Raw genomic sequence first — 26,754 nt, forward strand, 5'->3', positions numbered from 1 at the left:
TTTTTTTAAATCTAACTTTCTAATTATGTTATATTATTTTAAGTTTACTGCATTTTCTGTAATATAAAAGGTATTTCAGTCTTCAGTCGCAGTTAGACCAAAATGATCATGCAGTCAATAAAATGTGGACTAAATAGCCTTTCTGGTTCTTGACCCTGTTATTTGCAAGAAGGACAATTTGGCACCAGCCGTGTTTAAAGATGATCAACAGTACTAGCATGAAAGTGATATAATGTGTTATCTAATATGTAATAATTGGTTGGAGTAGCTCATGTTTATTTGCTTTTGTTATATATTTCAAATGTTTGGAATGGTTAGAGCCTTTTGCAAACAAAATGTGTCACTTTGACCATGAGTGTCGGTGTTTCGGCCTGCGTGTTAACTGTTTTGAAAATGTGAGGTTGACGGCTTCATTAAAGCAATCGAGAAAAATTTAAACAAATGTTTGAATTTCCTCACAGACATTTATTCAGCTCTGCAGGTCTGGTAACGAACCATTTATTTGACTCAGGAATGGACTGAAATAAGGAAAGAAAACCAACTCAGTTCATTAAATAACTTCAAAGTATGTTTTGCTTCATGTAAACAAAGAAAATCTTCTCAGTATTTGTGTTTGTATTTTTTTAATTTCAGTTAATCACAAGTTACCTGGAATACATGAGTGTTTTGGAATATAAAATTGGAGTATCTCCACAAAACGATGACATGTTTGATTACATTTCACTGTATCTTCCCTTTGCCCATCTGTCATCAATAAAACCAGATAAAAACTGCATAAAACTGGAGAATCCAGGAACAAAAGTATTTAACTTTTAGTGTTGGTGTGTTCTCTTTGTCTATTACTAATTAGATTAAATGTATGTAAAAATAAACCAGAGTACGTGGAGAAAACTAATTCAGAGAACCTATGCATGGGTGAGAAAAAAAATATCAGAAAAACAAGTTGTATGTTGTCTTTATCATCAATTATGTTTTGATCCCTGGGATAAAGTCAGGACCAAAGCCCAACCAAAATCAAGACACAGATTTTGGTTGGTACACAGAATATAATTTTTTCAAATATCTGACTAAACTGACCTGGGCCATGTGAGCACAACAATGTATGTTTTCCTGGTGTTTGCTGAATATCTTTTATTTTAAATTTTGTAGTAGGTGGATGGTGTCTGTAAAATCCCTTGTCCTGAAGCAGAACTTAATACATTATAAAAGTTTAAAACAAATAAAGGAATACTAAGATAATATATTATGACAATTGAATATAAGTATTCAAATAAACAACTATAAAGTATCCATAAAGTGAATTAAAAATCATTTTTATATGTTTTCCAACTCAATTGAAATTTGTTTTTGTCAACACCGTCACACATAAAAAGAATGTAAAAAAATAAAAAATAAAAATCAGGCATTATTGTGGGGCACCAAAACTTCTGAGGACCTCATGACCTCTTTCTTTCTCTTCCTTTGCTAAGAGGGCTAGTTAGCTCTGGTTAGCTTATGTTATTCTTTTGTTTTTTTCTTCCGTTTTATTCAGTCGTTCATCACAGCCATGATGTGTCAAAACCATAACTGACTATTTACAAAACTTTGATGAAATTTAGTGAAATAAATGCTTAATTTTAGTATACTGTAAAGATTTCATGGACTTGATGAGCTACAATATGGCCTCCTTCGGAGTAACATCGTGTAAATTGGCATTTTGTCAACTCCGTCAGAGTTTTTAACGATGTGACTCTCAGTAATTGTGTTGACAAATCTCACTTAAATGTGCAGTTAATTCATTTTAATGTATTTTAAATGGCATTACTTCTCACATTTCAAGTATTTCTTTTAACTCACTAGTTTGTCACCTTCAGTTCTGCGTCAACTCCGTCAGATGGACTTTTTGTTGTTTTTTGTTTTAAATAATATTTTTTTTGTTTCTTGAGAAGCATTTGTGTGTAAAACTAAGTAAAAATGTCACTAATAGGGTCATTAAAAATAATTTTGTATTTATTTTCGTCAGATAGTGTTGGAAGTTCTGGGTCAGGTCCATTAAAAATGTAATTTTCAACAAAAAAAAAAGAAAGAAAATGCTGCAACTAGTAGCCTGCACCTTAGCATCTTTACATTTCCAAAACATTATTTGTCATATTTGAATACATAAGATTGAGGAATAATTTTTGTAGGGGAAAATTTAAACCCATTTTGTCCTTCTTCTCAAGAATCACTGAAAAATTTTGTACTGGAATAGGTTCTTGCCTTCTCATCTCCACATTTGAAAGTAAAAGTTTTATTGGTTGCATTTGAAGACAAAAATAAATTTTACACATAAATAAAAATAAAAAATAGCTGCACTTTTATCCTAGCATCCAGAAAAAGAAACTAAGTGACCAGAATTCAGAAATGATGTTTCTTCTTGATAAAGTTATTTTTTATGAGGGATTTAAAGCAATTAAAGTGTTTTCTGCTTGTTTTGTTTTTTTTTTTTTTTTGCGCTTCTGTTGAGTATTCAATCACTGTGTGTTTGTCTCTAACCTGTCTGCCGTGCTTATGATGCGGGGGAAAGGTGGGAAAACGAATCTGACAACATTCAACAGTCTGCTGCATGACTCTCGCTCCCAAGCTGAGCAGCAGCTCTCCGTCTGATTGGCTGAGAAGAGCTCAAGCTCCGAGTGGAGGCAAAGGATGCCAGAGTGCTCAGGCAGTGCATGGAGAGGGATGCATGCAGGGGACGTCGGCGACACGGACAGCGCACCGTTATGTGCTTTTGCAGCGCGTTTCTAAGCAGCTTTGCAACTTTCAAGTACACGTCTGATGCGCGTCCAGTCCCGTACGGAGCAGCTAAGGTGTGATGTTTTGGCTGCGTGTTGCACAAGCCCTGCTCCCGCTCAGTTACACCGCCGCCGACACATCCTCCCTGGAGTGATGGGCTCCAAGTTAACCCGACAAAGAAGTCTGGATTTTGAGAGCAAATTGACCAGAAGGAGACACCAGCGGAATGATCAGCCCAAAGAGGAGGAGAGAAGTGGCGGCAGGAGCGGCGGAGACTTCTTGTTTACATCCCTGATGCTCAAGTCCGACAAGCTGCCGGGGATGCTGCGGAAAACCAACCAGAGCCCGTATGTCAGACGGGTGGCCTGGGTCCGGGAGATCCAGAGGATGCTCCGGGAGCACAAGATGGAGCAAGCAGGTGAAGTGCTTAAACTACTGAGGAAGGTAGGAACTTATGATTTTTTTTTAGCTTCCCTAAATGTTATTTATTTAAAAAAAAGAAAGAAAGAAAAAAAAGAAAAGGAAAGAAAGTTTTGTCAAAACACAAACGTTTCTGATATTTTTACTTTGCTTTTGTTTTTTTATATATATAGGGTAAAATATTGTAACAATTTCCTGTTACAATCTAGAACAGCATACACTCTACAAACCATATTTAAAATATTTGCTACAAGATAAATAACAAATACAAATAATTTCATTCAGAAGACACACAAACTCCAAATGATTAGTTGTATTTAGTTGAATCTGTGTCTTTGTTGATCATTTCTGAAAGGTGAATCAATTTTAATCATTTACTGTTTGTAGCTTCTTTAAACATTGATGTCCTTGTTTACTATAAAATTAAACCTATTTCTTTTTCTTCTGCTAAACTTTTGAACACTTATGTTGTCTGGATACTGACATAAATTCAGTCAATTTTGGAAATAATTGTCAACTTTTAATGCAAAAGATTCCTTACCTGTTCATTGTGTTTAATATTGCATCCTTTAGAGGTGTGAATAAGGATCCAGGAAGAATTATGCATCAAAGTGGAGCAGTTAGAGCTCAACTGTGCTTTTAACATGGATTTATTCAAGATTTTTATGGGACCCTGTTGCATAGCACTGTAGTTGTTTTTAATGGTTCTATAGAAAGAATCCCTTTTCTTCTAACAAATGTTCGCTGACACACGCACAGAGCTGTTTGGATTTGAAATGTGGGATTTAAAAAAATACATCAAAAAGTGCTTTTAAGAAAAAGATCCTACCAATTCTGTTTTGTGTTTGAGTTGATGACAAGACTCAAACTAATCAGCTGGCATTAGTTAACACGAAGCGGCATTTGACAGATTTTGCAGTCGATTCCTCACCATTTGAGTTGCAGAGGGTAAAGGTCATGTCTGAGTCCCAGTTTGATTCCAGTGGCCCCCCTCCAGCAAAGATTAAACAAATTGTGGCGATCAATTATCATCGTAATTTTAACCGACTGGCTTCGATTTTTATGTCTGACTGGTTTCTGTCCATATTTGCAACCCCTACAATGAGGAACCGCAGCATCATGGTTGTTTTTACTGACGCTTGGGGTCTTTCGCTCCATTGCTGGAGTGCTTGCAAGTTTTCCATGCGTTCCTAAAACAACACACCTGAATCCATGGGCTGAACAGCTTCCTGAGCATATAACAGAGTCCTGCTAACTACTTTGTGATTTGATTCAGGTGTGTTGATGCAGAGAAACATAAAAAATGCAGGACTCTGCCCAATTACTGGAGTTTGGGAACCTGTCGTCCTTAAATGTCTTTTCATTTTTACCCGACACTTTAAAAAATTGCATGCTAATGGAAGTATGAGGAAAACTTTGTGAGAAATAGACCCATCTATGACATTTTAAAGGCTTTCAACAGCAAATTATGTTGGATTATGGACATAAGACTTGTTGTGAACCAACTATTTTATTGAAGTAAATTAATTGGACCCTGTGAATGTAAAAAGACAGGTTTTGTTCAAGATGCCTTTGTTATGTCAATGATATGAGGCGTTGAACAGTGAGTTGAACATTACTTTTCATACATTATTGTAATCTCAGGTGATGTATTATATGTATATTGACATAGAAATGGTGTAACAAAATTAAAAACTCATAAGGTTGTAATGTCCCATCAATGGGACGCTAACGGGTAATAGCAATATAATTTGCCAGGACAGTACTTGATGTCTGGATTTAAAGTTCTCGTATTTGTCTCAACAACTTACCTTTCTCTTTCTGAGAAATAAGACTCAAACTTCTGCTGATGTCAAAAAAACTCATTGAAGCAATTTAATTTGCTCTCTGATTGTGTTTTCACACCTGAGGTGTTTAGGCGGTTTAAAACGAACTCCGGTTTCTTTCCTTCCTTCACTCGGACACAGCTACTGTCTGCTGCTCGCCTGACCCAAACTCCTCCTCAGAGTTTGCTTTGTGAGAGTAAATGGACTAATAAACAATTTTTCATTAAACATAAAGCCCTTTGCAGCTTTGAAGAGATCTCAAAATCATTCTGTGTGCTTCCTGATAATAGTACCCAGAAGCAAACTAATAAAATGAATAAATTCACCTCGTTTTCTACCAGCTTAGAACATCTGCTACCTGTATTTTAGATTTGTTTATTGGTCGGATGTGCCCTTGGCAGAACAACCAGACTGAACGGTCTCACCTGGCTTCCTGTGATTGGTTTCGGTTTGCTTGGAGCTAATAATAATAATAATAATAATAATGATTAAAAAACACCTCAAAAATCAAACTTATCAGCTGATTTGGAACAAAGCAAATTAACTATAGGTAGGAAAAGACGCTTGAAAGTTATAATTCTGATACACTGGCTGCGTTTTTCATCTCAGTTTTAACTCTTATGAATTATTAATAGGTCACTTGGTCTTTTTTGTTGTTTGTTTGAGAAAACTAAATATTGATTGAGATGGATGCTGTCAAAAGAGCTCCACATATACTCTGACTTAAATATGCAGAGAGCACATACAACAGGAAATTTAAAAAATGTCAACCTATAAGTGTTGCACAGATTTTGTACAAAAAATCATGCTGATTAGATAGATAGATAGATAGATAGATAGATAGATAGATAGATAGATAGATAGATAGATAGATAGATAGATAGATAGATAGATAGATCTTAAAGCAGCTCTGCAATCTGTTAAATCTCAGATGGGATACCGGCTCTGCCTTCTGTTTCATACGTCTCCATATCACCACGTTTAAGATGCTCACGAAGCACGGCTGCTCCCTCCATCGCCAGGCGAGGTGAAGCCAGAGAGCTGCTACATTGTTTGGGCTGAAGCCAAGTGTCTGACTAATAACACTTCAAGATGGGGGGGGGGTGAAAAAGTGCCAGTAGATCTCCTGTTGCAACTCTCCAGCAGTAAGGCAGCTTTTCCTCCCAGGAATGGATGAATGTGGAGATAATCACCTTGAGATGACAAATGAAGGAGCTTTTTTCATTCTTTCACACACAGGAAGTCATTGCAAACAGGAACCATTAACAGTGTTAAATCTTCATCAAGCATATGACTTCTGGACCATTAAGTTAATTAGTTTAGGATTATTCTAGACATTAATTAGTAAACAAAACATCGACACGTGTTTATTGGAATAAAGCATCAGAGCAAAGTAAGCTGCGAAAAAGCTACAGTTCAAATGAAGCGAAGCGGTCACATTTTTTTTTGTTTTAATAAGCCTTACATCAAATTGTTTTCAAACCAGTTGATGCAATTCTTTAATATTATCACTTATCAAGTTGCTTCCTGTTGTACAGGAAAGCCAATACAAAATAAAAAAGCATCAATGGATAATATTGCATTAACCTTGAATATTGTGATCCATCCAGATTACTTAATATGTCACAGACAAGCAGAGATTGAATATCGTCAAATATTCCAGCTAAGCAGTCATTTGAGATTGCGACACTGCATTGTCCAGGGTTCCCCCCAGTGTATTATAAGCCTGGTGGGCCTCCAGGCTTACCTTGTGTTCCCACCAGGCTGAGCATTGCTTATTTATTTAAGTCTTTTTAAAATGCTTTCATTTTTAAGACTTTATAGTTGGTGTTCAGGTATTAATTTCCCAATCTTTCAATAACACATAATCATCAAGTGATATTTTCAAAGTTCCTGTCAACTTTAAACATTTTTTAACTCAAAAACACGACGGGCCGCTGAATGAATGACTGCCCTGATGCCCGACCACCGGGCTCAGCAAGTTTTCTGTGGGAAACCTCGATTCCAATTATTGTGCAGATCTATTTTCCAATACATGTGATTTTCACATGTATCGGCATTTTGCAAAATGTTTCCGTCTTGTCAGAGGGAAAAGAGTCGGCGTCTTCTTCCCATCAGCCTGCTGACCTGCAGTCCACAGCAACAGTTGTGGGAAGAACAGCTCTTTATCACTGACACGGCTGGGAAATGCCACTGTTACATAAACACTTTCTGCTGTATCTTTAGTAAAAGATTTTAAACTGGAGGAGTGGCAACTTGCAACTTTATAAACGTTGGTCATTCTTGAAAGCAAAACTCACCTCATGCCTAATTTTACATATATTGATGCTGGAATGGTGATTGTTATTCCATATATTGTTCAGCTTTACATATAAACTTAATTTTTTACGTTTTTGTCATATATTTTCAATCATTGCATTATTTACAGGTGATTTAACAGCAAACTAGAGAACGTTTGTTTTATTTTGTGACATAAATAGCCTTGATAAGCTCATTTATCAACGTGACTTCAGTTCATTCGAAATATTCACATTGTGCTGTTCTAGATTAAACAAGACAGTTTCTGTTTCCAGAATATTTCTTGCAGGAGCTGTTAATTCAAACTCATTTGCTTAAAGTAAGTAGTGTTGTTTAAAAGTAGTTTTTGTGTTTATACTTTGACTTTGTCTGACGTCATTTTACACTGTGACACAGTCTAAAGTTGAAGCAAATACTTTTCTAAGTTATTTTTTGTCACCTAAACATAATCAGGAAACATCACCAAAGCTGATCGATCGTCATCTGAGGCCCTCCAAACACTCCAACATTATATTTGTAGCCATTATATTGGTAAATTTATGTGTGGCAATCCACTGCAGCATTGACAGACAGGATTTTGTTTTAACAGGATTTGACGCTGGTTTAGATCGTAGTTTGGATGCATGAATAAATGATCAGATATGAATTCCTTCGGTGAGTTTGAACATATAGACTGTGACCTTTAAATGGGGAAAACAGATTTTGTAAGTTTCCCGTTCTGTTTTTGTTTTTTTCAACCAGACAAAAACAGCCCTAAAAGTTGTTTGCAGCCTCGTTTTTGTCCAGATTATGTCTGACTTTTCTCACAACCTCTTGAAAAGTTTAGCTGTTGTGTCTTTTGACGCCGCACATGTTTTGGATTTCATGCATTTAGCCCTGATGTCATTAACAAGCGGATTGCAACAGCAAGTCATCCGGTCATGAACAATTAATCAGGTAGTTGAACCAGAGGACCATAAATCTATAAAAAATGGAGTTAAACAAACCTCTGTCTCCTGACTGCTGCTGCATATTTCTTTCATGGAAGCAGAAACCTGTGGGATGGGATTTATTACATTAGGCTTTATACGTTTCTGGATACTAATGAACCGCATGTGTGGGACGATGTTCTCCGGTTTAGAGATGCTCTCCTTATTGAAACCTGGAGATGTGCAGCTTTAACGAGGAGAGTACAGAGGCTTCCTGTCGGGGACAAAGAGCAGAACATTTCATGCTTTCACAATGAGAAGTCAGTGAATGCAATCAGATCTCTCTGTGTATTTAAAAGCGTGTGTCTTTTCATCTGCGCACCAGAATGTGATGCAGCAGCGGCGCAGATCAGATGAGGCACTTACATAATCAAAAGGCACTGTTTAAAAATCCTCAGTGCCTCAGTTTCTTCACACATGTGGTGTGTGGAGGATATTCCAGCATCAGGGAATCCCGCCGATCTCGGCTGTAATAAATCAACCGAGGAGCTGGAGGAGGAGAAACTGCTGATGGGGGTTTTTGTCTTTGTTTCCCCCAAAGCGTTATGGCAGTCAGCACATATAGAAGATGTTTAGCCTCCAGCCTGCCGTTTCAAAAGCGTTCCAGTTCAAAGAACCGCTGACAACATTTATTCGGCAGCGCCGCAGCCTTCGGTTTCGCCATAAACGAGCGCGTGATGGACTGGTGGAAACGCGGCTCCTCTCTGTATGTTTGGTAAAACCAGTTATGTCCATGATGAAAGGGAGGAAAAGCCCTTTTTAGGTTTGCATGGATTAAGAAAGTAATAATTAAGCTTTACGCCTGAAAAGAAACAATTTCCTCTAAACTTTTATTCCCACAAACCTTTCAGCTAATTGTGTTGTTTCATGTTTTCTCTCTTGCTTGTTCTGTGTAAACAAGCTTCAACCTGTCTTAAAGCATCATGAGTCTTAAACTCATGCTACATACATGCTGTATTTACATTATTGGGGTAAACAGATATAGCCTGAGGAAAACATACATAAACCTCTGGGTTTCTGGTTTTATTAAATCTTTAACTTCTTCAATCCTTGATGGTAGAAAAACACTTGAAAAGCTTTTAATTTTCTTCACCAGAGAGTAAAGCTGTATTATCTGATTAAGGTATAACAATGTCGCATCTGTTCTCACTTAAACGCAGCTCCCAAACGGCTCTCAGCCTTTGAAATTATCTTCATATATACATTGGCACTGTGTGCGATGGAGCTTTGCGGCGCTCCGATGGGGAATCCCCATCTCCTCGCATGATGATAACAAGCCGAGATGAAAGGAGAAAGTAAAAGAAAAGCTCGGAAATCTCTTTTTCGATCTGTCTTTATCTAAAAAGCGCTCAAACCGGCTGGTGACATTTGTAGCGTTCACATGTGGTTTAATCAGATGGAGGTCCGAGCTAAGTGAGAGTTTAATTTCTGTCTTTTTTTTTCCCCCTCAGGATTTGGGACTGCAGGGATCGTCGCTGAACGACATTTTGTACAAGAACGCAGCTTTTCTCAACCTGGTGGACCCCATTTCTCACGAGCTGCTGCTCAGTCTCGCCCGGGACCTGCAATGCCCAAAACGGGTACGAACTTGTGTCAGATTGTTTGAAGTGTTGCATTGATGATCACTTATTGTAAAATCAGTTTTCTTATGCAGGTTTTAAAATCAGTAGTTTAATTTTATTGTTCATCTACGTCTGGTTAACTAGAGAACTACTGGAGCACAATAATCCACTACAACCCAATCAAAGGAAAACTGCATTCTTTCTTTTTTTTTTTTTTTTTGCTTTTCCCAAATGCATGAATCAAGTTGTACTCACTTTAAAAAATAAAGTGACAGCTAAGGATGGATAAAGGGGACAGAGAGAGCATTATATCTGGTTGTGACCCTGTTTAGTGCTCTGGTCTTTCTTTGCGCTGTGAAAAATTGGCAGCTGCTGTGCCGAAGTCAAAAGCTTCTTGGCCACCGAGCTACTGGGTCAGAGGAGAATTGGCACCAACAGTGAGGACACTGAGGACTTTGACAAGTGGCTGGTGGAGAGACAAAACAAGAAAACTCCCCTAATTCCTGAATGCTGCCTCTGAAAGCTGGCCATCACATTCTTCAAGATTTTCCTGCAATTGTATTTCTGCAACCATCCTCATCTCAACGTGTCGGAAACTAAAATGGAACTACTGATTCTTTAAGAAATAAATTGTGTTTCGTCCAGACCGGCAGCCGAGCTCATTCACTTGCGGCGCGGCATACAAATCAGACGCGTTAAAATTCAAGATACATTTCGATCTTGGGCATGTGAACAGAGGCACAGCTGCTCAGATTGGCTGCAAAAAAGACAAAAAAAAAAACAAAAATCCAGTGAAGCTATTATCTTTCTTTGTGGTGAGGTGTCATTCCTGTAAGGAAAAGATTGAGACAAGATCACAAAAGTCCAATGATAAAGTCTGTAGGAAACTCCATTTTTATTCCTGTTTGCTTCGGAAGCAGAAGCCCGGGAGTCAGGGAAGGAAAGTGAAAGACTGGCAGCGGTGAGCTCCTGACTGGCCACCGACCCGTAGCGAGATACTGTGTCAAACGTGACGAGGGTGTAGAGAGGCTGGATTCAGGGCCCTGCAGCTGCTTCTGTCACTAACATTTTCTAACAACCCAGGAGTCATATAGATTTAATATCCAAACACATCCTGCGAGTCGAGACAAACCTCATTTTTCCGAGTGTGTTGTCAGACTAATTCAGCGTACGCTTCGGTTGAATTCACCCACCAGATTATTTCACACGATTGGCTGTGTGGATCCATCCAGACGTTGGATCCTTTGAAAAAAAAAAAAACTCCCAGTGACTTCATGCTTGGTCATTCAAGTGGTTGAAAAGGTTGAAGCCTGTTCAGTTTGTCAGCTGCAGGAAGAAGCAGCAGCAGGAGTGGTTAGTTTCCTCAGGGTGAATTAAACTATGTTTTTCCCCTTTTACGACATTGCCTTTCTGTCGTCATTGATTTGTAGCATTAATTAGATTCACCCTGTTCAGCTCAACCTCTTACACTTAAAGTCTGTGATGAAATGTCTGCTGGATGAAATGTTTAAAGGAGTTTTTTTATTTTATTTTTTCAATTGAGTTTATTGGAAGGCTTAAAATATCAAACATCTGAATTTGTCTTACATGTTAAGTTAATACATGGTTTTCATAATATATATTTTATGGGGGCAGAGGCTTGTCCATCAGATACAGGCCTGTCACAATAATCAATAAATCAATTAATCACATGATAAATTAAGACAAACTCAATAATTTCCATTGGCATGATTTATTGTTCTACCAAAAATTGGATGATAAAAGTCTTCAGTTTGGTGGTTTGGTCTCAACTAGCCCTGTTTTTGAAGGACAATTTTGTTTACAAAGACTTTAAAATTAATTTAACTTTATTTTTTGTTTTGATTTATTTTAGATATTTAAAATATCTTCCAGTTTTAGTGTTAAATATTCATTAGAATTTAAAGTTTACTGATCTTTCAGAATGAGCTCTTGCATTATTATTTTTGCCATTAGCATTGTGTTACTTAAAAATGGTTTAAAAACAACATTGTTTATCGTTATTGCGATTTTTCTGGCATTTAGCCACAGGATCCTTACCGACAAAACATGAAAAATTCAGATTGATTTAGTTTTTTTTTTTTTATAAAGTTTGAGAAAACAGTCTGTCTTTTTGCATTGTGTGTGTGGTTTCAAAGGTATTTTGTTTCTGAGGAGTATGATTCAGTTGCATTTCTGTGCTTTTGCAGGAGACTGAGTCACTCAAATCCACCAACAAGATCTGCCGCCAGCTGATTTACCACTTGACCCCTCACTCCAAGTGGACTAAACAGAGCGTGCCCAGAAGGAAGTCCCAGGCATGGTGGGTGTTTGTGCGAGCGAGCGAGTGAGTGAAAGTGACACTCTGCTGTCGTTTATAAGACGATGCACTCGCTGACTGAGTGACCACAGCGAAGTGATTCCCAGTCCGCTGCCATTTTGGAAAAGTCTCTCCGCTTGATCTCGCTTCAAGGTGATCGAGCAGCGATCGCAATTTCCAGCCACTTCTGATGGCTAAAACTTCATCAAACACAAAAGTCCCTCCCTTGAAAATAATCCCTCCAAGGTTCAAAACGGATGGATTAGCTTTGTCTTAATTAAACATCAAGCCAATTTTTTGTCTTAATTAAACATTAGCCCTGCTTTCTGACTCTTGCCTTCCCTCGAGCACTATTAGTTTTTCAACATTAGAAAACTGATACATTTTTATTTTGCATTGGCTGAAGTATTGTAAAACACTACATAAACTGATGCAACTAAAGTCCATGCACAATCATTAACTTTAAGTTGCAGTTTAAAAAAATCAGCTTCATCTCTGTCCCACGTTATATTCTACAAGAAACTTTTTTTTTGTGAGAATTAGCTGAGAAATAGTCAAAGCTGATGGGGAAGTAAAATATTTTGGGGTGTAGATCCTTAATGACATTTGGATAAAATTATGTATGGATGTATAGATTGTATTCGTAAAACGAAGCCTTGTAATGGCAGCTTTAGAGCTTATATTGAGGCGTATTTCTTCTCACACATTTTCACCCTGCTGATGCTTATGTTAGTCTGTCAGGGTTACATAAGCGTGGTTTTTAATTCAGCGATGGCACCTCTCTGCTGACATAACCGAGCAATCCACTTCAAAGGTTTAAACAGACACGAATCCAGCCACGCCCTTCATTTGTTAATTAAAAATGAAATAAATCAGGCCATCCCTCCAGAGGAAGGACTGTTGATGGGAAAGAGCAAAAATCTCTTTCCTGAATGAGCTTTTCAGTCTGTAATGTGGTCCTTGCCCCCATTTCAGTCAAAACAAACAATTAAGATAAATTATTCATTCTTTGATTTGCAGAACTCAGATGACAAATTAAAGAATTAAATAAATTGAATAAAACCATGTTCCTTTTTTCTTGGTGTCCCAGTCAAAGTCCAGACCTGAATCCAGGTGGAGAATTTCTGACATGAATTGAACAAGGCTGTCCACAGATTCTTTTTTTGTTTTGTTTTTTTTTTAGATATTTTTACAAGCATGAATAGTCAAAAATATTAGTCTATATAGGTTTGCAAAGCTGGTAGAGACAAAGAAAGCACACATTTCAGAACTTTCATTTCTTTCAACTTTGTAATTTCAATTTTTATCATCTGATCCTTGAAGCAAAATCCCAATAAACTAATATAGATAATTGCACAAGGCACTGTGCAATTTTTTTTGAACTGTTGAGGAGCAACACCTATCAGATAAAATGAAATATCAAGCAGGAAACTGGAAAACTATTTGTGTGTTTTCAGTTTACCCACTTTTTTTTACTTTCTGTGCTTATTCATAAGTGATAAAATACGTCCGTACCCATCTACAAACTACAGATTATTGTGACTTTGTCAACACTAGTAACCAAGGAAATAATCAAGCATGATAACTAAATAAAATAGAATTAGGAAATATTGTTTTTATGCTTAGAATATTCCAATTAATTGACTTTAAAGGACAAAGTTTAAAATATGACAGAATTAGCTTCAAACGATGTGACAACATGCAATGTTTTTGGCATTGGCTCTTTTGAGCAAAATGTTGCTTATTCAGAATTGAATCAGGGATTTCAATAAGGGCTTAAAGCCTTGATTTTTTTTCCCCAATTGAGATTCACCTGATATTGTGAACTGCAGGTAGAAATTCACTCCACTGTGTGCAAGAATATCCAGTGTTTGCTAGTTATTGGTGCAATGTGAAATCTCAGGAATGAAGACTGAAAGTGGTCGTTTGTCAAAGGTATGAAGATAAGACAATGGCAATACCTTAAAAAGATAGCAGAGTTAAAAAAAATAAAAAAATAAAAAGAGGTAGTGTTATTGTCTTGAGTTTGTAAAAAACGTTAAAATACCTCCCACTGGATGCAACAAATATCCCTGGAAACTCGCTTATCCAAAAAACTAAAATACAAAATGAAGTATTTTCCAGCATTATTTGCAAAATAACAAAAACAAAACAGACTGGCCTACTGGAAGATCACAACATTCAATCTTTTCTACTTTTTTGGCATGTTGGACGCTGATGAGAAAGCGGTAAATGTTTTCAGGTCAAACAGAAACTCTGTGGGAAGTAGGGCGCCACTGGAATGGCCTAAACAATACCATGTTTATATTTTGTGCTAACTAATGCGAGAATTCCAGCTTGAATGAAGCGGCATGTATATCAAGAAAGAAGAGGGGGGGGGGGGAATAACATCTCCAGTGATAATGATGAGGCGTTCTCCCTGAGCAATTAACCCAGATTGAAAGATTTTTATTTTTGACAGCTCGAGTTAACTTCCCGCCCCAGCCTCTCCGTTGCAATGTTTCAAACACTCAACAAAACAACAAGGCAAGGCCTCCCAGTATGCTCATTAGCAAGTGCTGCAAACATCCAAACAGCAGCTTCGCTGTAGGATTCATATCTGCAAATACGAAAGAGACACGCAGAAAACTCAAATGTGTCTTTGCATGAAATTACACCCGGTAACACAGTGAGGGAGGCGGCACGCTTTGCTCTTGAATTCTCCGTTTCACCTTCCTAATCCTTTCTTAGCCTTTCTCCGCTCTCTTTTTATGTTTCTGGCCCTCAATTTCACCTGTTTAAAAGAAATCCCCCCCCTCCTTGCATCGATTTTCCGGCTTATTTTTATGAGAGCCCATCAACAGTTGCCGTACATAGCGGCTCTGCAGGTTGAGCCGAGGCTCTGGGGAAATGCTCTGAGGAAAGGCACTGTCAGATGAAGAGAAGAAAAAGCGAGGAGGGGGGAGGAAATCACTGCAAGGTAGCAGATCAGAAGTCACGTATTTCCCATCGTTCCTCCAACATCACTTTGAATTGATCTTGGGGTTTTTATTTTCATATTTTGAATGGGGAATAAGTTTATGCTTAAATCTTATTTTCTCCTGACGGTGAAATTGAGAAGTCAATCTAATAAGTACAGAGCCTGCTCTCTGTTTCTTGTCTCAAATTGGATTGTTTCTCGTGACATACAAGCAAGTGGCTGCAAATGTCCCAGAGATAACTCATAAATCATAACTCGAGGTTTATTACCGAGGCCTGCTTTGCTTCTCCGATGCTGTAAGCGCAGCGCGCATTTGTCGCGCTTAAGGCGATGTTTCTGTTGTCTTCCTCTGCAGCACAAGCCAGGTTTCCCACATCCACAGAGGGAGGTTTCTATTGTTTTTTTTTGGGACCAGTATTGAATTTCAGATTAATGAAGATCAGATTTGTTATTAGATAAAAATTGCATCTACAGCACATTTTCAAGGTAATGGACTCCAGCTGTAGATGTGATTTCATGTTTTCTTTTCATAGCAACTCAAGTAACTAATTTTACCGCCCTGATTAGAGATTATGAGATGTTTTGATAAGTTAAAGTAGCTCCTCTCTTTCTACAGGCTTTGTACAGTCTGTATTAGTAGTGATGAAAATCTCAAACTACCCTGCCGTATCTGAGGTCACTCACCGTCAAATCTGTATCTTGATCTTTGCAATCTTTGGAGTAAAAGGAGTTGTGTCTATTTAGACCAGGTGTCATTAACTGTGGGTTAGAACTGATAGTATGCCGTGATAACTGATCTATATCTGACATTGGTCAGGCTAAAGTACTCTTCCTCCTACAGCTCACAACGTGACGGCTATCCAGCAGCCGTTTTGGTTTTCATGATGTTGATTGTGACTGTAAGCAAGGCAGAAACCAGTAACTAAAACATCTCAGTATTCTCCTGCATCATCTACTGAAATAGCATAACTTTACAATAGCCAAGTATAGATAATTCATCCTATTTCTGGTGGTAATACTGAAGGGTTAATTAACTGCAGAGGTTTCTTTTACCTACCGTTTAACACCAGAAACATCACATATTTAGCTCTTCTTCTTCTTACAATGCTATTCCTTGCACCCTAATAGCATGTCAGCCTCTAATGTGTATAAATGATAAAAATGAAGTGATTTTGTCTTTAATAAACATGGAACATCAGCCTGATCCCAGGTGAATTTATGTTTGTTTTGGGGGGGGGGGATTTTCATGCCTGTCATTTTAAATTTAGCCCTTATTTATCTTCTGTCACCTTCGTGCCACAAAACTTGATACATATTGTATTACTTCCTTGCTTTGGGTTTTATAACCTTTTTACTGCCCAAGTTTTACAAGCAAGATGGACATTAAATGCAGTATCTGTCAGTGGTCGCCCAGAAAATGAGGGTTGTTGTGGAAATGTTCTTTCATAGTTAGGAAGGCTCACAAGAAGCCAATTTGTTATGGTGCCGAAGCCAAAGGAAAACATCAAAACCACCTGCTGAAATGGAGTTAATAAAATATAGTGCAATCAGAAGCCCACACAAACCCCCGTAAATCACACGAAAGACCCGTGTGAAACCTCTCACTGCCATGTCTTTTCAAAGTCGTCCCCTGACATGCAGATACACCACAGTTATATCTGGTTGAGATATCTGATTAAAAATCTGAGGGCATTTTTTTTTTTTTAGTTTTACTGCTACGTTTTAAGAGCTGTAGGTCTCTCCAATGCGTCAACGATGTTTCAGTGATCATCAATGAAGAGTCAGCTTCAGTACTTCGGGTTTCTTTTTTTGTCTGCTTTGCTTAATTTACTCAGATTTTGTTTCCTTCTTTTTGTTATTTTGTGCTACTCTTTCTTTGAATCTACTGTAACAAAAGTTTCTAGGATGATGGGGGGGAAAAAACTTGACTTTTATTGAGTTTCAAACCTCTAAGAATCTATTTTATTTATGGGACTGTGGTGCTTTAGTTGGACGTTATATGAAAAGTTTCATCCAAGTTCAGTCAACTTATCAGGAAGATCAATCCTGGTTGACCGGGTCTGACTTTGCTCACCTGGCCCACTTCAACCGGGACTGAACCACAAATCCAAAGCAGACATTTGGACAATAGGCTGAGGTTAGCCAATTTGAGAAATGTCTTTTTCCGTGATGTCCAAACAAACTGACACTCTCTGGCATTTCCTCTTACCTAAAACAAACTGCTGAGTTTATTTGAACGTAATTTAAAACATCATTGTTTCAGAAGATTAAAGCGGTTTCCCACTCAGAACCCTGCACTGATTAATTGTGGAATATTTTATTTAAAGGAAAATAATTGGTTGCCTTTCATGATTCCTTATGAGAGTCCAACATTCTGCAGATTAATTTCAGATAAACTGAACGATACATCAAAAAGTAAATCCTCATGATGAGAGATGAGCCTATTGCTTTAAGAAAGGCGGTTTGCTCTATTCTGTCCATTAAAATTAGCTAGTTACCTAAACTGAGCAAAAGAGCTGAGGTTTTCCTAAATAAAAGGCTGCAGTGCAAAGGTTTGTTCATGCCACATAGACATAACAGTCAGTAAATTCTTTAGTTCCTCAATTAAACCTCTAATCCTGCTAAACCAAGATTACCTAAAAGTAATCTTTTAATTTTACCTTAAAGATTAGGGTGATGACAAGGAGTACTTCCAGCCTCAAACACTTGGAGCTCATTAGATAAATAATCAAAATATCATAACAAGCTTTTGCAGGAAGAATTTTTTACACTAATTTATTGAGAATGGTTTAAATCATTTCTGATATGCTGTTTTCTTACCCATCTATTTTCCTTTCATAAACAAACTTCCTGCTGAGTAAAAATAATATAAAGATCGCTGAGAGTATGAATAATTCTGGGCTCAGATGTTTGGTAGATTATTCTGACTGCAGTCCGATCGCACCTGTTTTCTGTAAAGCAGCTGTTGGACCACCCTCAGTAATATTACGTGGGCGGATTATTACACCTTTGCACTGACTTTTTACATATCAGACAAATTTTGCAGAATCCAATTACCGTCTCTCGGCATCGTTAATCTGCCAGAATGACTGACCCAGTGGCAAAGATGACTAAACTATGACGGTGAGGTTGAATTGAGACAATCTTAAAACTCTAATGAAAGAAAGAACCCTGCTATGATAATCACTTACAGATAAGTGGCTATTAAAATCAGTTGCAATTTGAATTAGATTAGATTTCTTGTCAGATTTGAAGCAGTTAACAGGGAGTGGGGAACTGTGGACAGACAACCCCAGAGCCTGTTTATCAGTCAACTGCAGTGTTTGAAACAGTGCTTCTTTTTTTTTCCACTATATTGTATTCACACAGAAAAGAATAATTTGGATTGGGGTAGCCTGATGTTTTGCATTTCAAACACCACTTGAGTACCGCTTTTCTTTATAAATATGCGATGGGTATTCCCTGTTACATGTCGCATAAATAAACGCTGGCAGCATAGATGCATGAATCTGGGCTAATGGACAGCATGATGTTGTTGCTTTGGGCTGAAATCCCATTGAAAATAGCTTATCTGACTTAATGGCACCTTCAGTTTTGACAGAAATCTAACGTTATACTTCTACGTTATACTGCGTTCAGTTACAAAAGCATCCAGAGCTTGGAGCGCGCCAGAAGAGCATTTAAGTGATTCTGAACATACTGTTGCCAGACGACCTAATCTGAGTATTTCAGAGACTCATGACCTACACAGATTTCACTTTACCTTAGGGATTGATCTAAAAAGACAAAATATCCAGGGAGTGATGGTTATACAGAGGAAAAAATGGCTTGGTGATGAATTAACAGATCGGTTCAAGAAGAAGATAGCTGTAATGGTATCTTTTTGTGAACAGTAACTTGGATTTTCTGTGCCACGTCTTTTTACTGGAGTTTTACACAAAAACAACATACATGTCCACAGTCATCACTATCAAACAATGGAGGCAAACGCAATAGTGACAATTTATTTTTTAAAAATGGAAATAAAAATAAAGGAATTAAGGGGGGGAAAGAGCTTCTACCAGAATTTTAGATGGCTGTTAATCTCGTGAAGGGTTGCCAAACTTTATCTTATTTTTTTCTTTTCTTTTTGGGATATCTCCTTCTTTGTCTCCTTTGGAAACTTTTGGCTCCTTAGTACCAGCTATGCATTATGAAAACACCATAGTGTACTAAGTATTGCTACTGATCATGCCTCTACGTACATCTATCTATCACAAGTATAGATACTTGTGATAGATATCACAAGTATCCAGGATTAAAGTTTTATTAGACCATGAACCCCAGAACCTTTCTAAATTATTAGGAAAATGCTTATATTTAAGCTGAAATAATAGGGGAAATACATAATGATACTCTTTTGATTCAGCAGCGTGATTTACTTGTTATGATGATAATTGTCTGTACCGCTAGCAAAGATAAGGAAGACTGTAGTCGGGCTGGGCAATAAAACAGTAATAATATTTATCACGTGATCAATATCAATATGATATTCAGAACCGCACAGGATTCTGGGGGATGTAGTGAGAGGAAAGGTTTTAACCACTCAACTTCTCATGGCTAGCAAAGCAAATATAGTCGCACCAACTAACTCACTCACTCTTTGGTTACCTAGCAACAACCCACTGTGTAACATGCGCAGCAGCAGCAGTTTCATGTTGCCCCCGTACCGCCCATAACTTTCACTGTCTGTAGCTAAATCATCAGTAGTTAAAATTTATTGGGTTTTGTGGATTGGTGACGGTGTTCTGTGTTTTAAAGTTATGTTGTTTTCAGATTATATTATTCAGAGATTTAAGGGTAAAGAGTGTAATAGATGTTTCTGGTCTTGTTTGCTGTCAGGTGTTACCCGTCGTACTTGATTACATGTTGCATCCAGTTGGTTCAGTTTGCTTTCTGTTTGACCTCCACTTTTAATAGAGATGTAACGATCCAGCCACCATCTTTCTCCATGAATAATTGAGGGCTTCCCACGGAACAAGCTGAGATCCTGCAGGATGAGTGGGAGGAAGGAAGAGACACTCAATATCATCTGTGGCTCCTGTCTTCAGGCCACACAGCTATAATGAAATAATTAGAATGATTCAATGCATTTGCTAGTAAACACGTGGTTCGAGACAATTTTTTAAATGAGCTGGGATTAAAAATCTTTTATTATTTCAGAACACTTCTATTGTTTGTTGAGGGATTGAGGATTTCTCTAAACTCGGGCAGAACTGCTGGGATTTTGATCTGCAAGTCTTGCTTCTTTAATTTTGATGCGCATCTCCCACAATCTTCAAACCACCTGCTTCGAGTTAAGAGAACGGCTCGTCTTAATGCTGGTTTTGTAACTGTAGCTTGACGTTCCGTGTCAGACACAAGTGCAATGCTCTGTGATATACGGTTATGTAATCCAAAGAGTTGTGTCTCTGCTTTCTCTTCACCTAAACATTCAGTTCGTCACATCAAATCAAATCCGAGGTGAATTTATAGCTCCCCTGAGGGGTGAACGTCACATTTTACATGCTACACAGCTGCATTGTGACACTTAATGTAAAAATAAAGTTGCATAATAATTGTCAAATAATAAGCAAAAAGCAGTCTGTAGTTCTGGGATGCTCATTTCTGATGGTTATGTCACTTTGAGCATGTAGTTTCCTTTCTTTCTTCCCCTCCTTACCTTTTTGCGTTTTGCTACTTTGACTTGCTTTCTGCATTTATTTGTCAAAACCCCCTGAGAATTGCATGATGGAGCAGCTGAAAGCCATGAAAGGTTTATTGCATTTGGCAGACCCTCAAGTCTGTTTCTGTTTATCTTTTTCCAATTAAAGCTCCTTGCTCAATCCTACATAAAACTCTGATTTGGACTCGACATCAGCAGTTTAAAGGTAACCTGTTTTGCTTCCTTGAACAGGTTAGGATAAGTCTATGGACTAAACAAAACATGTGCAGTCCATGTTTTGTTATTGATCTTAATCTGCTGTTTAGAGCTCCTTTCAGAATGATCTGTTTTAGGTTTGGTGTATTCACGCTTTGAGGTTACGGGCTCCCCACGAATGGTTCACAGCCCATTTAAGTACCTCAAAGGGTATGCACTCTCACTCGAGATCAAGAACCACCTTGGGCAACAGGGACTATCTTTTATGGTTGGTGTATGGTATTTGCGGTGTGCTCCAGGGCGCACATACAAACCTTTTGGTTTGTATGTGCTGTGTAGGCTGCGTAGAATATGGCTAGCATATTCCGGAGGGTGCAGTTGCTTCAACTGAGCTGGGCTCAAATGGAGCTTGTAGTGAATTGTTATGTTGGTGTTCAAAATCCAAAGAAGGAGGAAATGGACAGTGGAAAGAAAGACAGAGAGGAAATAAACAGAGAATGTAAAGTGATGGTCAAGGAAGAAAAAAAGGGGGGTGAGGGAGGGAAAGAGACAGGGGAGGAAAGGTTAGGTTTAGGCTAGAAAACGGTGAGGTTAGGGTTAGAGTTAAAGGTTTGATAAGGGGTTACGAAGGGGGGTGTAAGGAAAAAGGGGAAAGTGTGGAAGAATAAAAGTTCTGGGGAAGAGAGGGGAGGCAGGAATAGAAAGGTGAAAAAAATGTGTGGGGAACAAAACCTTTAAGGAAGGAGGGAGTAATAAGGAATGGGAAGAAGAGGGGAAGGTGGGAGGAGAAGTATAGGAATAATAGGAGGAATGTAGTTTTTCAATTAAGCCTAGTGGATTCGGTAAGTTGGGAGCTAAAAAAGAATTAAGTAATATAATAAAATTTAAACCAAAAAGAACCTTAAGTAACTTAAGTAACTTTTGACTTTTGAGTTTAATGTTTTAATATACTTGCTTTCTTCTATTTAAATTGGTTTAGTTTCCAAATTTTTGTTTGGAACAAAATAGTTTTTTTTAAATATTATTCTATTGGGGTGGATTAAATTTAAAATGGTTTTAAAGTGAGGGATAAGATTCTTTGTAATTCTCTAAAAGAGGTTTTGTTTCCATAATTCCTTTCTTTTTAGAGTATTAATTTGTTCTTTTTTAGGGGCAGGATTCAAGTTAGGGATGTTTTTAAATACTTGTTAAGTTCTCTTGTCAATTTAGATTATTTTTGAGATGTTGGGTCTTAAGTAGATTCTGTTTAAAAAAACAAAAAAGTTAATATAATAAATTAGAATGTTGCATTCAGGTTCTAAATTAAAAGATTAAACTATATCTAAATTCTAGTGATATCCATTTTGGTTCTTTGGTGTGTGTGTTCACTTATCATTTAGGCCCTTTGGTGCTTTGGTGTCCAACTTTCTTATCCATTGTCTTTCCTGGAGCCATCTTTCTCTTTTGGACCAGTTGGGGTTGTGCGTAAGTGGTCTGCCTCTTGCTGATTCCACTCCATGTTGGAGGAAGTGTTTAACTAGGGTGGTCTCTGTTTTTCTGTTTCACCAACGTGTTGTTTCTTGCATTTGTGGCACCAGATTATGTAAATCACATTGTCCTGATCAGGGGAGATTCCAGAGGGGAGAGGCCAGCGATTGTTGGTACTGGTACTCCTAATGTATGGATATTTTTGTTTCTTTTTATTGGGTTTATTTTTGCTGGTGAATTTGGAGCGGACCAGTCCGTCTTGTAAATTTGGGGGTTTTTTTTGGGGTGCTGTGATGATTTTCCAGTTTTGGCTCTGTGGTAGTTGCTTGAAGTGGTCTTTTAATATTTTGTGATTTTTCATTGTGAAATTTGAGTAGGGACCTGTGAGTGCAATCATGTGTGGTTGTTTTTGTTGGTGTCCTTTTGGTGGAAAACCTCTCTTTTCACCTTTTGTAAAAGAGTTCTAGAGTACCCTCTCTTTCTGAGGGCTTGGAAGAGGGTTTTAGTGGCTTCTTCCCTGTCCGTTTCATTGGAGCAGATTCTCTTGTACCTAATTAATTGTGATTTTAAAATTCCTTGGAATGTGTGTTTAGGGTGGAAGTTATCTCTGTGTAAGAGTTGGTGTGAGTCTGTGGATTTGAAATAGTTTGCTATCCAATTTGCCCGTTTTCTGGAAATTTTCTCCTTTGAATGTTATCGTGTCCAGGAAAATTACTTGTGTGTTCATGGTGGTTTTGGTTTTGATGGAGGTGTGGTGGTTGTTCAAAATTTGTGTAAAATGATCAAATTCTTCCCGACTGTGGCCCCAAAGGCCCCATATATCGTCCAGGTACCTGTAAAAGGCTTTTGGGAGTTTTGGGCATTTTTGGAACACTTCCTTTTCCCTTTTGGCCGTGTAAATGTTAGCGTAGGCGGGCAAAAAACGTTTCCCCATCGCTGTGCCCTTGATTTGTAGGAACCAATTGTCATAGAAATAGAAGTCGTTCCTTTCGAGGTTGATTTTTAGGAGTTCCAGGATGATTTCATCAGGTCTTGAGGGGTCCGGATTTTCTCGGAGGCATTCCCTGATTGCTTCCAGTCCTTTTTTCATTTCAGTATTGGTGTAGAGGTTTTCTACGTCCATGGTGAAAAGAAGGGTTTGTTTAGTGATTGTGTGTGTGGCCATTTTTTGTAAAAATATCTCCCGTGTCTTATGTAGCTGGGGTGTTTTTGGGAGAGGGGATTCAAATAGTGGTCCAACAAGTATGCCGAACCATAAGACTCACTACAGCAGTCCGAAACAATCGGCCTCCCTTTTGGGATTTGAAATGGTTTTGCCCATTCAGCGGGTTCTTTATGAATTTTTGGGAGTAGGTAGAAATACCTGGGTCTGGGTGGGTCAGTGCCTGTTAGAAACAGTAGTTGTTTGTGGTTAATGTATTTTTGTTCTTCCAATTCTTTGAGGAGGCGACGTACCATGGTTCGTGTTTCTGGGTAGATTGGTGTTTTTAGTGGCTCGTAGTACTCTCTGTCTGTAAGTTGTCTGTTGGCCTCCCAAGCAGAGTCTGCTTTGTCCATGATGACTATAGTGGAGCCCTTGTCCGCTGGTTTGATAATAATAGAGTTGAAGTTTTGTAGTTCTTCCAGTGCGTCTATTTCTTCCTGTGTAAGGTTGTCTTTCTGTTTCAACTGGTATTCTTTTGGTTGTCCTTTTATCTTGTTCAATGAGTTCCAAAATGAGGGCGTGGATTTTGTGTATTGGCGGTTCCCATTGGGAGGGGGGTAGGAAAGGAGAGGGCGGGTCATTTCTTTTGTCAGTCTGGAAGAAGTCAGCTAATTTTAATCTACGGTGGTAACGTTGGATTTGTATGTTAAGTTGTTCTCTTATGTTTGGTATTCTAGTTGTAGTTGGTATGAAGGTGAGGCCTTTTGTTAGAAGTTGAACGTGGTTTTTTTCCAGGTAGAATGTGGGGGAAAGATTGAGAATTCAGTCTTTTGTGTTAAGTTTATTTGTTTCCAAGTAATTGGTTTTGGTTTTTACCGGATTTGTTGTTTGGGTTTCGAGGCTAGTCTGCCCGTATGAAGCACACATCTCGTACGAAACATACGGGCCTACCAGTTTAAAGACCTGCACCAATGTTCCCAGATGTGTTGTGCTGTGGGGGGTGTCCAATGTATTCTGTCCTCTGTTGTGTGGAATTGTGTTTGTGGGATTGGTGGGATGACGTGGTGGTTTAGTTTTTGGGAAACTTCCGTGATAATCTCATTAATCTTTTTAAGGTTTTGTTTTTGTATGAAGTTGAGTCCTTCTGAATAGTTTAACAGGGGGGTGTAGATGTCTGCATATGGAAAAGTGTCTTTTGCTGTGTTTAGGAGCATAGTAAAAATTGGGAGTATTTTGTGTGGGTCTCCTTGGTTATTGTTGTTTATTCCAAATGAGAGTAGGACCTTTTTGGTTTCATTGCATGTTTTGGTTCTTCTCAAAATTTGGTTTGCGTGTATGAATTGGGCTCCTGGACAACAGTCAATTTGGATTTTTGGATTGGTGGGTAGGGGCAATCTTTGAAGGTTCGAGTCACCCATAATTATTATGGGTTTGTTTGCATTTAAATGCCAATTCTTCATTTTGTCACCTTGGTGGTTGTGAGTAGTTGTCAAGGTTTTGGGGGCTATTATTAAAGGTTTTAGTGAGGTTTTTAGGATGTCCGGGAGGGTCAGTGGTTTGGAGGGTGTTGGTTCTTGTAAGTTATGTTTAGGGTTTGTTTTTTTGCTGTTCTTACATGGGTTTTTTTCGCTGCAAGTGGGGTTCGGGGTCCCCTTGGGTTGAATTCTTTGTCTCTAGTTCATTTTGCGAGTTTTGTAGGTTTAAATTGGGTTCAGGGTCCCTTCGGGTTGAAAAACCTAAAAAACCCTAACCCTAACCCTAATTAAAAGTTTAATTAAAATTTCAGAACTCAATCGTCAGTGGTGACTGCTGGCTCTAGCGGACGTTTCGGCCGTGTAAATCACCAGACGCCCTCGCCAAGCAGTGGCCCCCCGGAGTGATCAGGTTCCGAGGTCGAGTTCTGTATCCAATCCAGAGGTGATTTTGGTGATTTGTTCAAGCTAATTGAAAAACAGGGGAGGTCCTTAATGATTAGGAATACAAGTAATATATTTTAATTATTTAAGTTATTAATTTTATGTTTGGTTTTTAATTCCAGTTGTTACTTGTGTTCTTTGCGGGTTTTGTGTGGTCTTTTTTATATAAAAATTTATTTTAAGAAAACGGTTTGTTCGTAGTTTATTCTTTATTTTTTGTTTCGTATTTGGGAAGTTTATATAAGAATTAAGTTAGTATCACTTATTCTAGTTGTAAGTTCTAGATTGTGGGTTTATTTTTATTTTGTTCGTTTTATTTGTTGCGCTGCGGGGGTTTTTTATTTTTTTTTAAAAATGGTCAGTTTCGTGTCTCTAATTAGGTTAAGGAAATCTTTTTAATTTATTGTTCTATTTAGGGATATTTTGGGTGATAAGAAGAGAAAAAAATTTTTTACCCGTTGACACAGTTAGGTGGACCTAGCCAGTCCAAAAGCAGAAGCGATCCGCCGTTGACTCTGTGGATCGTTGTTCGGTTCTCTCATTTTGAGCGGCTGTTTAGGATGAGAAAAGTGGGGAAAAAAACAAATAAAATAATTAAAATAATTTGGTTGTGGTAGGTATCCTTATTAAAGTAATAGTTCTTAAAAGAACCGTTGGATTCTTATCCATGGTGATGTTCTGTCTGCTCAACGTTGAGGGCTCAACCGTTGTGAGAGTTCTCCAGGTAGAACCGGTGGTTAATATAGCTTCGGCGTCTGCTGTTGCTATGACTACGATTATTAATGTTCCAACGTCTACTGTTGCTACTGTTGTTTTTTTGTTTTTTTTTGTTTTTTTGTGAATGATAACAGATAATCTGTTTTAGAGTGTCTTGTCACTTTAATTCAAAATAAGCTGCTCTCTCCAACTCACGTGAAAATATCTGCAAACAGATGTGCAATATACAACTGTACATCTTTGAAAAGCAGAAGTAGAGCATCCAACACAACCAACAAGAATGTAGAAAGTGGTTTCTTGTTGGCAAGTCAACAGCAAAACATTTAACTTTTCCAGCACCAATTGTTCACCGGGTACAGTGGTAAAAACCAGCTGTTCAAACGTGCTGGAGCTCCGCTTGGTTTGCTTGCAATTGCAACAACTGGGAGATTTTTGAAATGGCTCCTTTTCCAGACACCAAAAAACATTAACTTATTATTATTATTTCTTTTAAAGGCCTGGAAGTTTTTT

General features: G+C 38.0%; 1 protein-coding gene across 1 annotated transcript in view; it reads left to right on the forward strand.

Annotated features, from left to right (window-relative positions):
• Window positions 1-2,552: 2,552 nt before the first annotated feature.
• The window catches only part of lrrc75bb (leucine rich repeat containing 75Bb), a 38,962-nt gene continuing 14,760 nt past the window's right edge, over window positions 2,553-26,754 (forward strand). The window contains exons 1-3 of the mRNA XM_007567731.2: window positions 2,553-3,195; window positions 9,715-9,843; window positions 12,033-12,145. Of these exons, the coding sequence (XP_007567793.2) occupies window positions 2,794-3,195; window positions 9,715-9,843; window positions 12,033-12,145 (644 nt within the window). The 5' untranslated portion in view covers window positions 2,553-2,793. The remainder of the gene's footprint in view (window positions 3,196-9,714; window positions 9,844-12,032; window positions 12,146-26,754) is intronic.

This window comes from Poecilia formosa, unplaced genomic scaffold (assembly GCF_000485575.1).
Source record: "Poecilia formosa unplaced genomic scaffold, Poecilia_formosa-5.1.2 Scaffold6, whole genome shotgun sequence".
Lineage (NCBI taxonomy): Eukaryota > Metazoa > Chordata > Actinopteri > Cyprinodontiformes > Poeciliidae > Poecilia > Poecilia formosa.